We start from the raw sequence: 17,330 nt of genomic DNA, 5'->3' as shown, positions 1-17,330 counted from the left end.
CAGGCGGACTCTCAACCACTGCGCCACCAGGGAAACCCCGGACATCATCTTTTTAACTATCAAAGCTATATTAAAAAAAAAAAAAAAAACCTCTTTGGCCATAAATCGTGATATTTTTCTCCTTAGTTGGATGGGTGATGTGTTTTTTCTTTGGAACCACCAGGACCTGCCTTCCTTTTCCCAGCCAGCACCCCTGTGCAACCTTATAGAACACTGCCAAGTTTTCACTGAGCCTATATAATACATAAGTATGATTTGGTCTAAAATGTATAATAGTCCAGTGCATAGTGGTTGATTACTTCCCCTGGCCCTTCCTGCCCTACCCTCACTGCCTGCTGTTTTCTTACATAAGCGAGCACACATACATCTCCCTCTGTTGAGGGAATTCAAACATCTGCGAAAAATGTTCATTGTGCTTAGTTTAGCCGGAATGGGCACTTCCGAAGAATCACCTCAAGTCTACACCGTGAGTGTTCAGATCCTAGTACCATTATCTTCATCCTAGAATAAACAACTTTAAAGATAACACATTGCTAATGTCAGTCTGAGTGATCCCTTTAATAACTCTATAAACACTGAGAATTCTCACGAATTCTCTAATCTCACGAGATAAAGATGGTGCGCGGCAGGAACAGAATGAGTAAAAACTCTAGTTTAATAAAGCTACGCTGGCTACTAACGTTCCTTTAAAAAATAAGGGTGAGAACACGTGAACCAATGAAATACAATACAATTCATCGGACAAGGATAGGTATAGCTGGACAAGAGTTACTGTCTTTCGCAGCAGATCCTCCTGTGGTAGAAGGTGCCCTGGGGACTATACTGCTTAGTATGGACCAGAGTTCTCGTCTTAGAAGGTGCACATTAGTAGTTCATAACATTACTCATGCTCAGCACCCCTACAGACCAACGGGATCGGCTTTTCTGGGGTGGGGGGTCTGGGCACTGGAATTTTTAAAGGTTTCAAAAATTATTCTGCTATATGTAGTCACGGGTAGGGATCACTGCCATTTTCATGGCCTTTTCTTCAGTTTGAGGTAAACATTTGAAATGTCTGGAGATATTTTGGTTGGGGGCGGTGCTACTGGCATCTAGTGGTAGAGACCAGGGATGCTATGAAACATCTCAGACAATGTACAGGACAGCCTCCACGAAAAATAATTATCCAGTCTAAAATGTCAATAGTCCGAAGGTTGAGAAATCATGCTCTAAGGGAAGTAAAACATTGGCTTTCCATTCTTTAGAATTCTTTAATCTCTTTTTAGTCCAAGAACCAGATGTCATGACCCTTTAGGCACAGTTCAAGATATGGGTGTAGAGTCTCGGATCAACGGTGTGTCTCGGTCTTGTCTAATACTTATCACAATGCATTTATTTTTATACCTTCAGTTTTATTGCCTTTCATTACTTTTCAAGCAGAAATTCGATCATTAGATAAAAGAACTCCAAGGTGAGATATATGGCTTTCCTGACTCTACACTCATTCCCTATGTCATATAAAATGGAAATACATTCATATGACCACATCATTCAGCAGTCATTTCATAAGAAACCATCGAAACAAGCCACAAAAAGATGTACTGGGCTAATGAGGCCCAGGTGTCCATTATTCAGGCTCAATGAATATTAGTTAAAAATGACCACAAATACCTCTGAAAGAGTGGCTAAACTATCGGTTTCCTAAATAGATACAGAAGGGGACAGTATGAAGAGAGTCAACAATTCCCAAAACTGTACACAGGGCAAAAAAATAAGCGTGCTGTGATCTAACATTACAATGCTGAGAATGTCCCATCTTCGGTAGCCACGAGGGTGAGACTGTTTCTTTCCAGTAGTCATGGTGGGGGAATCCAAACTCCTTCTCATTCAACTAGCCCTGCCTAACTATCTGGATTTGCCAGACAGCTGGTTAGCGTTAGAGATGCTACCCATGGCTGCTCAACCTGGTTTTCCTTACGCATTGCTGATTGGCTAGCATCGTAATTGGAACCATAAACTTGGCAGAAATCACATTTTGCTCAAACCAGTTGAACTCATCAGTTCAGTACAGGGCCACTCCAACAGCCTTCAATGACATTCCATTGTAGAAATCCAGTTTTCATAATAGAGCTGAACCACATAAATCAATGCAATTGACAAAGCCCACCAAATTCAACCATTAGGCTCCACGGGAGATGCATTTGCTTTAGTTCATTCTGTCCTTTACCTCTATCTTTGTTTTTCTCCTTCCCTAGTGAATCCAGTTTCTTTCTCAAAGATTTCTTTCGCTTTTGTCCATCTGTAAATATTAAAAGAATGAAAAGTTGTAAAAACAAGCATATAACTGACATTTTACATTAGGAATAACTACATTTGAGCAAAAGCATGACTTCTCACTTTACTCAGAATTTGGCATTTTAAACAGAGTAATGGCCCTGAAAACACATGAAAATCCTTGACTTGGACTGCACACACAACCAGAATCTTGGTGTATGCCCTTAAATTGTGTTTCAATCATGGGAAGTACAGGAAACTTACCTCCTTCAGAAGTCATTTAGTTTTGACACTCAGATATGTTTGCTTTTTCTGTTACATGAGTCTCTTCCTATTCTTCATGTTCACGCAAACCAATGTTATCTCGAATAAAATCTCCATGAGAGGGGAGCCAACAGTACATACGGCTTTGATAATCATGAGCTAGCAGAGTGTAACTGGATAAGGAAATGAATTCGGGGTCCATAGAACTCAAACCTAATTATTGCTGCACCATTTACTCATTATGTGACTTTGCACAAGTCTCAGGGTCCTCATCTGTAAAATGGGAATTTCGTGGAGTTGTTGCGAGAATTAAATAAAACAAGGCATATAAAGTGTTTAATGGGGAGCCTGACACATTCCATAAATTCAGATCTACTTTCTTTTGGGGGGTTTCATAGTATTCCATAGTATGCCTATACCATAATTTAATTAAGCATCCCCCCCACTGATGGACATTTGGGTTGTTTCTAATTTTTTACTAGAATAAGTAAGGCATTTATCCTCTTAGCATCTTGCACTTGCAACAAATGTACTTAACTGGTTAACTCACCAAATAATATAGATACCCCTCATATCAGTAGCCAGCTGCAAATGAATCCCTAGGATATCATCATAAAATATTGGCAGTCATCATTGCAAGAATGTGTTTTGGAATAATGCAGCTGTCAACTTAATGTGTGGGAAGTGCAAATCGGGAATCCACACTGCTACCAATCAGGAGAAATGCAGCCCATGCTGCAAGGAAACTTCTGTTTAAAAGGGGCATTAAGAATTGTCTTTTTTCATAAGATATACTTAAAAGTGTAGTAAAGAAAGAGATTCGGCCCGATAAAACTTAAAGGCAAGACTCTGATATCAGGAAAAGACAGACTAAGCATTCTTCAACAGAAATGAGGGTTCCTGGGATCCTCATGGGGCTGCGGATGTTCCCAACGCCTCCTCTCTGAATTTTTGGAGGCAAAAGACATCACAACATAAGCAACAGGCACACTCAATCCCTCCTTCCTTTCAAAAAGCAAAGCAATATTTTTAACGTGATTCTCGTCCCATGAAATGGAAATAGTTCATAAGAGTCTTCACTCTTGCAGTCGTGAGATCTGTATAGATGAAAATTATGTAAATCAGTTGTGATGTGGCAAAGAGCCGTCAATCTCTTACATCATGTGTATGTTCTTATCTTCAGTGTCTAAACGATGATCTCACCATAGGGCCTTACATGGCTTGTTACATACACACAGACATTAAACATACTAACTGCACAAGATTCTAATCTGTTCTTCAGATAGGACTGACAGGTATTTTACTTTGTAATACTTTGTTCATCACTAGTTCATATAAACAAATATATTTGACTATAACAAGAGCATATTTCTTTAAAAATGCTATCACTCCTTCATTTTAATATTTAGCTGACCCAGAAGAATAACTAAACCATATATTAAAGCTTAAGTGCGGGGCGGGGAGACCATCAAGACGGTGGAGGAGTAAGATGTGGAGCTCAGCTTCCTCCCCACAAATAAATCAGAACTACATCTACATGTGGAACAACTCCTACAGAACACCGACTGAACGCTGGCAGAAGACTTCAGACTTCCCAAAAGGCAAGAAACTCCCCATGTACCTGGCCGTGTGGCTGACAGGGTCTAGGGGCTCCAGGCGGGTGTCAGGCCTGAGCCTCTGAGGTGGGGGAGCCGAGTTCAGGACCGGTCTCAGCCACCAGAGACCTCCCAGCTCCACATAACATCAAATGGCGAAAGCTCTCCCAGAGATCTCCATCTCAATGCTAAGACCCAGCTCCACTCAACGACCAGCAAGCTCCAGTGCTGGACACCCCATGCCAAACAACTAGCAAGACAGGAACACAACCCCACCCATTAGCAGAGAGGCTGCCTAAAATCATAATAAGGTCACAGACACCTCAAAACACACCACTGGACACAGTCCTGCCCACCAGAAACCATAAAACAGGCACTACTCCCCTCCACCAGGAAGCCTACACAACCCACTGAACCAACCTTAGCCACTGTGGGGCAGACACCAAAAACAACGGGAACTATGAACCTGCAGCCTGTGAAAAGGAGACCCCAAACGCAATAAGTTAAGCAAAATGAGAAGACAGAGAAACACACAGCAGATGAAGGAGCAAGGTAAAAACCCATGAGACCAAACAAATGAAGAGGAAATAGGCAGTCTACCTGAAAAAGAATTCAGAGTAATGATTGTAAAGATGATCCAAAATCTTGGAAATAGAATGGAGAAAATACAAGAAACATTTAACAAGGACCTAGAAGAACTAAAGAGCCAACAAACAATGATGAACAACACAATAAATGAAATTTACAATTCTCTAGAAGGAATCAATAGCAGAATAACCGAGGCAGAAGAACGTATAAGAGACCTGGAAGATAAAACAGTGGAAATAACTACCACAGAGCAGAATAAAGAAAAAAGAATGAAAAGAACTGAGGACAGTCCCAGAGACCTCTGGGACAACATTAAACACACCAACATTCAAATCATAGGGGCCCCAGAAGAAGAAGAGAAAAAGAAAGGGACTGAGAAAATAGTTGAAGAGATTATAGTTGAAAACTTCCCTAAAATGGGAAAGGAAATAGTCAATCAAGCCCAGGAAGCACAGAGAGCCGCACAGAGGATAAATCCAAGGAGAAACATGCCAAGACACATATTAATCAAACTATCAGAAACTAAATACAAAGAAAAAAATATTACAAGAAGCAAGGGAAAAACAACAAATAACACACAAGGGAATCCCCATAAAGTTAACAGCTGATCTTTCAGCAGAAACTCTGCAAGCCAGAAGGGAATGGCAGGGCATATTTAAAGTGATGAAAGGGAAAAAACCTACAACCACGACTACTCTACCCAGCAAGGATCGCATTCAGATTCGGTGGAGAAATTAAAACCTTTACAGACAAGCAAAAGCTAAGAGAATTCAGCACCACTAAACCAGCTTTACAACAAATGCTAAAGGAACTTCTCTAGGCAGGAAACACAAGAGAAGGAAAAGACCTACAATAACAAACCCCAAACAATTAAGAAAATGGTAATAGGAACAAACATATCGATAATTACCTTAAATGTAAATGGACTAAATGCTCCAACCAAAAGACACAGACTGGCTGAACGGATACAAAAACAAGACCCGTATATACGCTGTCTATACAAGACCCACTTCAGACCTAGGAACACATACAGACTGAAAGTGAGGGGATGGAAAAAGATATTCCATGCAAATGGAAATCAAAAGAAAGCTGGAGTAGCAATTCTCATAAGAGACAAAATAGACTTTAAAGTAAAGACTAACACAAGAGACAAAGACGGACACCACATAATGATCAAGGGATCAATCCAAGAAGAAGATATAACAATTGTTAATATTTATGCACCCAACATAGGAGCACCTCAATACATAAGGCAAATGCTAACAGCCATAAAAGGGGAAACCGACAGTAACACAATCACAGTAGGGGACTTTAACACCCCACTTTCACCAATGGACAGGTCATCCAAAATGAAAATAAGGAAACACAAGCTTTAAATGATACATTAAACAAGATGAACTTAATTGATATTTATGGGACATTCCATCCAAAAACAACAGAATACACTTTCTTCTCAAGTGCTCATGGAACGTTCTCCAGGATAGATCATATCTCGGGTCACAAATCAAGCCTTGGTAAATTCAAGAAAATTGAAATAGTATCAAGTATCTTTTCCAACCACAAAGCTATGAGACTAGATATCAATTACAGGAAAAAAATCTGTAAAAAATACAAACACATGGAAGCTAAACAATACACTACCAAATAACCACGAGATCACTGAAGAAATGAACGAGGAAATAAAAAAATACCTAGAAACAAGTGACAATGAAAACACGACGACCCAAAGCCTATGGGTTGCAGCAAAAGTAGTTCTAAGAGGGAAGTTTATAGCAATACAATCCTACCTCAAGAAACAAGAAACATCTCAAATAAACAACCTAACCTTAGACCTAAAGCAATTAGAGAAAGAAGAACAAAAAACTCCCAAAGTTAGTGGAAGGAAAGAAATCATAAAGAGCAGATCAGAAATAAATGAAAAAGAAATGAAGGAAACAATAGCAAAGATCAATAAAACTAAAAGCTGGTTCTTTGAGAAGACAAACAAAATTGATAAACCATTAGCCAGACTCATCAAGAAAAAAAGGGAGAGGACTCAAATCAATAGAATTTGAAATGAAAAAGGAGAAGTAAGAACTGACACTGCAGAAATACAAAGGATCACAAGGGATTACTACAAGCAACTCTACGCCAATAAAATGGACAACCTGGAAGAAATGGACAAATTCTTATAAAAGCACAACCTTCCGAGACTGAACCAGGAAGAAATAGACAATATAAACAGACCAATCACAAGCACAGAAATTGAGACTGTGATTAAAAATCTTCCAACAAACAAAAGCCCAGGACCAAATGGCTTCACAGGCAAATTCTATCAAACATTTAGAGAAGAGCTAACACCCATCCTTCTCAAACTCTTCCAAAATATAGCAGAGGGAGCAACACTCCCCAACTCATTCTACGAGGCCACCATCACCCTGATACCAAAACCAGACACAGATGCCACAAAGAAAGAAAACTACAGGCCAATATCACTGATGAACATAGATGCAGAAATCCTCAACACAATACTAGCAAACAGAATCCAACAGCACATTAAAAGGATCATACACCATGATCAAGTGGGGTTTATCCCAGGAATGCAAGGATTCTTCAATATATGCAAATCAATCAATGTGATACACCATGTTAACAAATTGAAGAAGAAAAACCGTATGATCATGTCAATAGATGCAGAAAAAGCTTTGGACAAAATTCAACACCCGTTTATGATACAAAACCCTCCAGAAAGCAGGCACAGAGGGAACCTACCTCAGCATAATAAAGGCCATATACGACGAACCCAACATCGCTCTCAATGGTGAAAAACTGAAACCATTTCCTCTAAGATCAGGAACAAGACAGGCTGCCCACTCTCACCACTGTTATTCAACATAGTTTTGGAAGTTTTAGCCACAGCAATCAGAGAAGAAAAAGACATAAAAGGAATCCATATCGGAAAAGAAGAAGTAAAACTGTCACTGTTTGCAGATGACATGATACTATACATAGAGAATCCTAAAGATGCTACCAGAAAACTACTAGAGCTAATTAATGAATTTGGTAAAGTAGCAGGATACAAAATTAATGCACAGAAATCTCTTGCATTCCTATACACTAATGATGAAAAATCTGAAAGGGAGATTAAGGAAACACTCCCATTTACCACTGCAACAAAAAGAATAAAATACCTAGGAAGAAAACTACTTAAGGAGACAAAAGACCTGTATGCAGAAAACTGTAAGACACTGATGAAATAAATTAAAGTTAATACAAACAGATGGAGAGATACACCATGTTCTTGGATTGGAAGAATCAACATTGTGAAAATGACTATTCTATCCAAAGCAATCTACAGATTCAATGCAATCCCTAGTAAACTACCAATGGCATTCTTCACAGAACTAGAACAAAAAATTTCACAATTTGTATGGAAACACAAAAGACCCCGAATAGCCAAAGCAATCTTGAGAAAGAAAAACAGCTGGATGACTCAGCCTCCTTGACTTCAGACTATACTACAAAGCTACAGTAATCAAGGCAGTATGGTACTGGCACAAAAACAGAAACAGAGATCAATGGAACAGGAAAGAAAGTCCAGAGACAAACCCACACACATATGGTCACCTTATCTTTGACAAAGGAGGCAAGAATATACAATGGAGAAAAGACAGCCTCTTCAATAAGTGTTGCTGGGAAAACTGGACAGCTACATGTAAAAGAATGAAATTAGAACACTCCCTAACACCATACACAAAAATAAACTCAAAATGGATTAAAGACCTAAATGTTAACTATAAAACTCTTAGAGAAAAACATAAGCAGAACACTATGACATAAATCACAGCAAGATCCTTTTTGACCCACCTCCTAGAGAAATGGAAATAAAAACAAAAATAGACAAACGGGACGTAATGAAACTTCAAAGCTCTTGCACAGCAAAGGAAACAATAAACAAGAGGAAAAGACAACTCTCAGAATGGGAGAAAATATTTGCAAATGAAGCAACTGACAAAGGATTAATCTCCAAAATTTACAAGCAGCTCATGCAGCTCAATATCAAAAAAAAACAAACAACCCAATCCCAAAATGGGCAGAAGACCTAAACAGACATTTCTCCAAAGAAGATATACAGATTGCCCACAAACACATGAAAGGATGCTAACATCACTCATCATTAGAGAAATGCAAATCAAAACTACAATGAGGCATCACTTCACACCAGCCAGAATGGCCACCATCAAAAAATCTACAAACAATAAATGCTGGAGAGGGTGTGGAGAAAAGGGAACCCTCTTGTACTGTTGGTGGGAATGTAAATTGATACAGCCACTATGGAGGTTCCTTAGAAAACTAAAAATAGAATTACCATATGACTCAGCATTCCCACTACTGGGCAGATACCCTGAGAAAACCATAATTCAAAAAGACACATGCACCCCAGTGTTCATTGCAGCACTATTTACAATAGCCAGGACATGGAAGCAACCGAAGTGTCCGTAGACAGATGAAGGGATAAAGAAGATGTGGCACATATATACAATGGAATATTTCTCAACCATAAAAAGAAATGAAATTGAGTTATTTGTAGTGAGGTGGATGGACCTAGAGTCTGTCATACAGAGTGAAGTAAGTCAGAAAGAGAAAAACAAATACCGTATGCTAACACATATATATGGAATCTAAAAAAAAAAAAGGTTCTGAAGAACCCAGGGGCAGGACAGGAATAAAGATGCAGACGTAGATAATGGACTTGAGGACACAGGGAGGGGGAAGGGTAAGCTGGGACAAAGTGAGACAGTGGCAATGTACTTATATATGCTACCAAATGTAAAATAGAGAGCTAGTGGGAAGCAGCCGCATAGCACAGGGAGATCAGCTCGGTGCTTCGTGACCACCTAGAATGGTGCGATAGGGAGGGTGGGAGGGAGACGCAAGAGGGAGGAGATATGGGGATATATGTTTATGTAGAGCTGATTCACTCTGTTATACAGCAGAAACTAACGCACCATTGGAAAGCAATTATACTCCAATAAAGATGTTAAAAAAATTTTTTTAATTAAAAAATAGAAACTGGAAAAAAAAAAAAAAGCTTAAGGGATTTATTTTTCATAACCAGTGGACAGATCCTAAATTTCAAACAAGTCGTCAAAGAACCAGAATACATGTAGGATAAGAGACATTTTCTTTCTTTTTTTTTTGCGATAAGCGGGCCTCCCACTCTTGTGGCCTCTCCCGTTGCGGAGCACAGGCTCCGGACGCGCAGGCTCAGTGGCCATGGCTCACGGGCCCAGCCGCTCCGCGGCATGTGGGATCCTCCCGGCCCGGGTGCACGAACCCGCGTCCCCTGCATCGGCAGGCGGACTCTCAACCACTGCGCCACCAGGGAAGCCAGGAGACATTTTCTTTTAAGATACAGTAGAAAAAGTTTTTAAACTTTTTTTTTTAACTAGAGGATGTATGATATATGTAGATGTGTATAAATATAAATGTACAGTGTAAGTATTAATGAAGAAGTCAACTCTCACATAACCGACAGCCAAGTTCAAATGTAGACTCTACAGCTAGTACCCGAGGAGCCCTCTGTATGCCCTCCTTCCTGTCACCCCTGGTAATCTCTGGACTGACTTTTGCAGTATCAATTATCTGCTTTCCTTTATAGTTTTACCATCTATATATGCATTTATAAAGAATATAATTCTGTTTTTATCGAATTCATAGAGGTGGAATCATACTGAGGTATTCTTTCTTGCCTCATTTATTTCATTCATCAACACTTCCTAAAATACACCCTGTTGAGGCAGGTAGCCGTAGGTGATTGCTATTCAGTGTTTTCTTGAGTGAATATACCACAGTTAATTTTTCCACTGAACTGTTGATGGAAATTTGAGTTGTTTCTAGCTTGGGACTATTAGGAACAATGTTTTTGTTCATGTCTTCTTATGTACAAAAATCTCTCTGAGACAGCAGTTCTTAAAGTGTGTTTCTAGCACTAGTAGCATCAGTATTACTTGGGAACTCGTTAGAGACGGGGATTGTACGGTCCCACCCCAGACCTACTGAATCAGGAACTCTGGGGTTGGGCCCACTGAGCCCTCCAGGGGATTCTGGTTCACACTAAAGTCTGAGAACCACTGTTCTAGGATATATACGTAGAAGCTGCACATCTGGGTCAGTGTGTATGTAATCCTAGGCTTTTAGGAGGTAACAATGAACTGCTTTCCAAGTAGTTTTCCTAATTTATATTCCCACCAGTAGGAGAGTTTCCATAGTTCCACAAGAACACTACGTATTTCAAACTCCAAAACTCTAAACAATATCTTGAAGCCTCCTTACAGGAAAAATATGATCTTTGTGAATATTGGTCTATCATAAAAAAGGCTTAGCTATTTACAACAAATATTATACTTCTCACTTAATTAGACAGAGGTGAAAGTTATTAATAGGCAACTAGACAAAATGATGGATGATGTGCAATAATGTGTAAGGAGGCATTGCTTTAGCCATTTTCTCATTTAAAATCCTCAGGAAAAAAAAAAAAAAGAAAATAAATAAAATAAAATCCTCAGGAAAAATGACCAGAGCTGTGCAATGAAACTGGTCACTCGTCTTCTCCCCTGTGATGGATCAGTGGTTTGTCGATTGAGTCTCCAGTTTTTGAAGAATGTCTTTTGTTTCCATAGAGCATAGAGAACCCGCTCAAGAGACTGCCGTATTATGTGCTTGCAACCATACAGAATATTTTGTGTTCAACCAGTTCCTCGGATGCCAGTAAGTGGGTTAAGGGCCATTCCATCTATTAAAGAAATTCAAGCTTCCTAACTATCCACACTGCACAGCAATGTTTTCATAATGCAAATAGTGATGAGTGTATGCTTACTAACTGCTCTCAGAGTGGGCACTGTCTTATGGACTACAGAGACCTGTAGAGAAAACTGGGGTCGCACGTCCTGATCAAAGGCATCTTGGAACAAGTCCTTGAGGACTGCCCTCCACGTGCCTGCGGGAGACCACACCCTAGATGGGAAAGCCCACAGACATACACGACACAATAGCAGAGACGGCAAGACAGCAAGCCTTCCGCACGCGAGTGACCACAAAGCAAAGGAATCATCGTTATGGAGTGTGGTTAATCTGGCCATCTTGGGGGAGGCCAGTACCAAACAGGGTCTCCAGGAGGGCTGACAATAAGAAAACATTAGCTTGCTCCCCTAGGACAAGGCTTTTCACGGCCTCACTCGCTGTCAGCTAGTGTTCCAGTTTAAGGCTTGTTGGTCTCTCTACCTAGACGAGAAGCTCTCTGAGGGTAGCACCATGTCTCCTAGGCTTTTGTCTCCCTCCAAGTAAAGAGCACAGGGCAAGGCACGCCATGAGGAGTTGTCCGCACTGTCCATGGCCAGAAGTCAAATGGAAGCTTTGGGTTGGTTCCAAAGAGAACCCAGGACCACTGAAGTGCACAACTCCTAATTTTAATCAGATCGGATCAGATTCAGAGAATACAGGTTATTAAACGGTATGTTCCATATTAAGCTGATTCTAGAGATAGTAATGATAAAAAATATTGTCCAAAGAAAGACTTGTTTTTGGTGATAGATGGAAGAGTAAGGGTTACTTTGGGGGCATGGCTCTTGCCTGCAAGGGGGCAAGAAGCAGCTTCCTGGAATACTGGGAATGCTCACTATCTTGATCTGGTTGTCGGGTACATGGTCCATGCATATTAAAAACCCATTGAGTCGTACGTGTGGACATTCATATTTATGTACATTACTATATGTATGTTATTCCTCAATAAAAATAACAAAAGACTTTGTCATTTTTACAGAATGGCACCAACATAAAAATTGCATTAACTGAATGGGGCTGAAAACCCAGCAAGAAAGTCCTGCAAAAGATAGTTCTCCCATGTCTAACTCTTCTAAATATCTGAACGCCCATGATCTCATCCAGCTACCACAACTTCCCTGTGACACAGGCATACAGGAACAGTGAAGCGCTAGTGGGTTTTGAGTATGTATCAATACTAGAAGCTTAGTATCTACGACCTTATTACATCCTCACAGCAGCTCTACAAAGCCCACACTATTATATTTTGCTCTTTTATAGATGAGGTTAGGAGAGGTCAAGTAACTTGTCCAAGGGCAGAAGTTGGTAAGTGGTAAATTTAGAACTTGCACCCAGGACTAGCCAACATCCAACTGGTGCTCTTAACCTCAACCTGTGCTGTAGGGAAGAACATGTGGTGTCTACTTGAGGGAAGTGACATTAAAGACCAGATATACGGACCCAGATGCCCAAGGTAACACAGAGTTAGAGAGGAAAGAGAAAGGAACAATACTGAGCTCTAAATGTTCACCAGGATTCACAGGAGTCATTTTTTGCAGATATGATATTATCTAATACACATCAACATACAATCCACTGAGGTAGCCTTTTGATTTATTCATTTTACAGTTGAGAAAATTAACATCAGAGAACTAAAGCAAATTGTCCCCAGAGCACAGGACTGGTAGGGGGTAGAGCTGGAATTCAAACCCAAATTGCAGCCCTTTCCAAAAAGCTTGGCTCTGTCTTGAGAGGGGTAGCTAGGAGGGGAACCCAGATAGACACCTGTGACGAGAAGCTGAAAATCCTTTGTTTAAGGTCACTTTGCCTCTGCATCACGAGAGATGGTTCTGGAGGTGTTTGTAAAACAGTGGATGTTCATTCGTAAGGGTCATTTAGACTCCTCCCTCCCAGAAGCCTGGGCAATGGACAAGAATACACTAAGCCTCGCTCCTTAGTGAAGCAGTCACAGAGAATGGGTGTAGACGGCTGAAATTCACAGGTGCACTTGGATATGGGACAGGGCATCAGCATTTAAGCCCCTTTAAATCCCTTCACTTGCAGAGTTCTGCAAAGATCACATTACTAGAAAGGAGAAGAAATTGCCTGCGCTGAGACACGGAATGAAGTCAAACAGAACTTACTAATAAGTGCAACTCTGCGGTCAAAACCCTCTTGTGATGCTGCCACAGAGCTAGTCCAGTGGGTATGCCATGACCATATCCAGCTCCCCACTATTCACGTGGTGTTTAGCCCACACAGTGATTGACTGATTGATTGATTTAACTGAAGGAGAGGTGATTTACAATGTTGTGTTAGTTTCAAGTGTACAGCACAGTGATTCATATACGTATATATGTGTGTGTGTACATATATATGTATAAATATATTCTTTTTCAGATTCTTTTCTCTTACAGGTTACTACAAAATATTGAGTAGAGTTCCTTGGGCTATTCAGTAGGACCTTGTTGATTGCTTTATATATAGTAGTGTGTATATGTTAATCCCGAACTCCTAATTTATCCCCCCCACCCCCATTTCCCCTTTGGTAACCAAAAGTTTGTTTTCTATGTCTGTGGATCTATTTCTGTTTTGTAAATAAGTTCATTTGTATCAACTTTTAGATTCCACATAGAAGTGATGTCGTATGATATTTGTCTTTCTCTGTCTGGCTTATTTCACTTAGTATGATCATCTCTAAGCCACGCAGTGATTTATAAAAACTTGAGCTCTAATGCGAAATCTCGGGAAGTTCACATACATATCTGGATTCCTAACCTCTTGAGAAAGGTGGGAGACCTGATAGCACTGGCTCCCACGTTCCTCACACTCACCCCAGGCCAGCATAGACACCTAACCCTGGGCCACTGCACACCTGGCAAGTCTTCGAGTCTGCAACTCCATCCTAGCCTAAAAGGAAGGTTCTAGCTTGTTTCAAGTCTTCAAAAAAACTGCTGCTGAGAGAAGTCTGAAGGAATGCTTTTTGGCACCACCTGTCCTGCTTTTCCCAACCACAGCTGCCTGCTATTTACTTGGACCAGAAAAACAGACTCTCAGAGAACGCAAACCAAAGGAATTCATAGGCAGTGAGGGGAGCTCAGTAACAAAGTGAGGAAAAAAAGATATAAAAGAAACACTTGGTGGCAGAATGGGAAGTGGCCCTTTAGAAACTGCATATAACTTATGCCACAGTTTCTCGGCCTTGGCAGGAGTGACTCTTCGTTGTGAAGGGCTGTCCTGTGCATGGTGGGCTATTTAGCAGCATCCCTGTCTTGAACTGAATAGATGCCAGAGCACCCTTCCCTGTTGTGACGACCAATAATGCCTCTGGACATTGCCAAATGTCCTGCAGGGACAAAATCACTCTGGTTGAGAGCCACTGGTCTGTGCATAACTCTACCTAGAGAACAGCTCTGGGCTCAAACCATGTGACATCCGAACTATAAAACATTCACATTTTCCCACTTGTCACAATACTCACTTTATACCCCACCCCAGTTTTTGTTTTAAAGAGAACAATATCAAAATGTTTATGAACTATTAAGCCTTTACATATAATGTTGAATTTTGGACACAGTAACAATTCCCTTCAATTTATAAAGAAACGTGAGTCTGCCTATAGCTACCTTTATACCAAATTGCTAATTACAGGGAGGGGAATATAGCAAGTTCCTTGAGTAAACATCCTTCTATTTCTTTACATGAAGTTCTTTCTCTCCTTTGATGGTGGTGATGATGGCGGGGAACACCAGACCGAGTCATCTGGCATCTGAGGGTGAACAGCTGTGTAAGTGGAGTGTCTTTAGCATTCAGGGAAGACTCAGGGGACACCATTTCTTCTGCTTCTTTAGTTTTTTTAAAGAGGACTAAACAGTGTGGATGAAGAGACCTAGTGGCCAGCCCTCCATTGGCCAGAACAAGGATTCAGGAGGAATTTGCAGGAAGACAGTTTTGTCAACAAATGGAACTCTTCAGCAACGGCATGAAGCTGCCTCACAAAAAAAGCACTGTTCACTGTGGCCTCTATCGTGCATGCTCTCTGCCTTGCATCCCTCACTCTGGTGGAAGCCATGGCATGAGAAGCCCTTTGCAAAGGGCTATGTGGTGAGGAACCGGAGTCTCCAGCCAGCAGCCACACTGATCTTCCGGCCCACTCATGTTTTCAGATGATTGCAGCCCTGGCTCAGGTTGATGGCAACCTCACGAACCAGAACCTGAACCAGAACAACCAGGATAAGATGGTCCCAGAAACTGTGTGAGATAAATGTTTGTTTGTTTGTTTGTTTGTTTGTTTTTGCGGTACGCGGGCCTCTCGCTGCTGTGGCCTCTCCTGCTGCGGAGCGCAGGCTCTGGACGCGCAGGCTCAGCGGCCGTGGCTCACGGGCCCAGCCGCTCCGCGGCATGTGGGATCTTCCCGGACCGGGGCAGGAACCCGCGTCCCCTGCATCGGCAGGCGGACTCTCAACCACTGCGCCACCAGGGAAGCCCATGTTTGTTATTTTTTTAAAAAGAGAAAAAAAAAAGATGCTCGGCTAAATGCATGTAGTATCCTGGATGGGACCCTGGAACATAAAAAGGATGTTAGTGGGGAAACTGGTGAAATCTAAACAAAGTGTGTAGTTTGGTTGAGAGTAACATACCAATGTTGGTCTCTTAGTTGTGATAAGTGTACCAAGGTTATAAAAGATGTTATCATTAGGGGAAACTGGGTGAGGGGCGTATGGGAACTCTGTAATATCCTGATAACTTTTCTGTAAATCTAAAATGATTCCAAAATACAAAATTTATTTTTAAAAAAGCCCTTTCTCCCAGGCACTGGATGTATTCAAACAAAGGTTGAAGACTCATCTGTCAAGCATGTGAGAAAGTGGAGGCTTGCACTGTTCACTGAAGAACTTCTAAAACACGGACTTGGGAGCTGAAACTTACGGCAAGAAGGTGACTCACATGCCAGAGTTTCTGACCTGGCTGAAACTATAGGAATAATCTTCCTATTCACATCTCCCTGATCTGAAAGAAAACATGTGTCTAGGCCAATATAAAGCATCCATTATATCTGCCATTCTGTGTAGCATGTTTTCTGGAAAGGGAGTGGACAGTTGAGAGGCTTGACCAGATTTGTTTTTATGGCTCTGGTGATGTTTTGCTATGTGGCTGATTAGATTATCTTCAGACACCTCCTATTTCTTGGGTTCTCTAAATCCCTTTCCTGCTTGAGTTATCCAGACTTTGAACCCACCATTGGCATCCAAGAACACTGCTAAGCACAGAAATCTGTTTATTTTTCATGTTCTGATGCCTATCCTAATAAACCGAAATGTAGTTTTTAAATTATATATATGAAAGCACATTAGGTGAGTCACACAATCTGTGGATGTCTTATAAAAGTGTTTACTAAAACTATTTAATTGTTTACCAAGACTAAAATTCATTCTTTAGTCTCATCTACATTCCCCTTTTGATGGCTCTCAAGCCACAGACCTCCCCAAAATAAAGCAAGCAGAAGACTAAACCAGATATTTTTTTTCTAGTTTGGAGCAGATTTGTCAAAGAAATAATAACATTATTTATGGCTCCTGGCACTTGAAGGCCATTCACTGGGCCCACACTCCAAGTCTAGTGCTTTCTAATAATTAATCTCATCAATGTAAGTTAATTTGGCCAAATAAATCAACATTGGAAAACACATAGGGACTGATGAGAGCTGGGCAACCAAAACGCCAGTCAAAATCATATCCCAGGGCTTCCCTGGTGGCGCAGTGGTTGAGAGTCTGCCTGCCGATGCAGGGGACACGGGTTCGTGCCCCGGTCCGGGAAGATCCCACGTGC

General features: G+C 40.9%; 1 protein-coding gene across 1 annotated transcript in view; it reads right to left on the bottom strand.

The window, feature by feature from the left end:
* ARHGAP6 (Rho GTPase activating protein 6) overlaps positions 1-17,330 on the bottom strand; it is a 484,034-nt gene that overhangs the window by 56,104 nt on the left and 410,600 nt on the right. The window contains exon 3 of the mRNA XM_007455063.1: positions 2,207-2,278. Within this exon, the coding sequence (XP_007455125.1) occupies positions 2,207-2,278 (72 nt within the window). The remainder of the gene's footprint in view (positions 1-2,206; positions 2,279-17,330) is intronic.

Source organism: Lipotes vexillifer, unplaced genomic scaffold (genome assembly GCF_000442215.2).
Source record: "Lipotes vexillifer unplaced genomic scaffold, Lipotes_vexillifer_v1.1 scaffold431, whole genome shotgun sequence".
NCBI classification, from domain to species: domain Eukaryota; kingdom Metazoa; phylum Chordata; class Mammalia; order Artiodactyla; family Lipotidae; genus Lipotes; species Lipotes vexillifer.
Note: the sequence above shows the minus strand (reverse complement) of the source record. Positions and strands in the feature narration are given on the sequence as shown.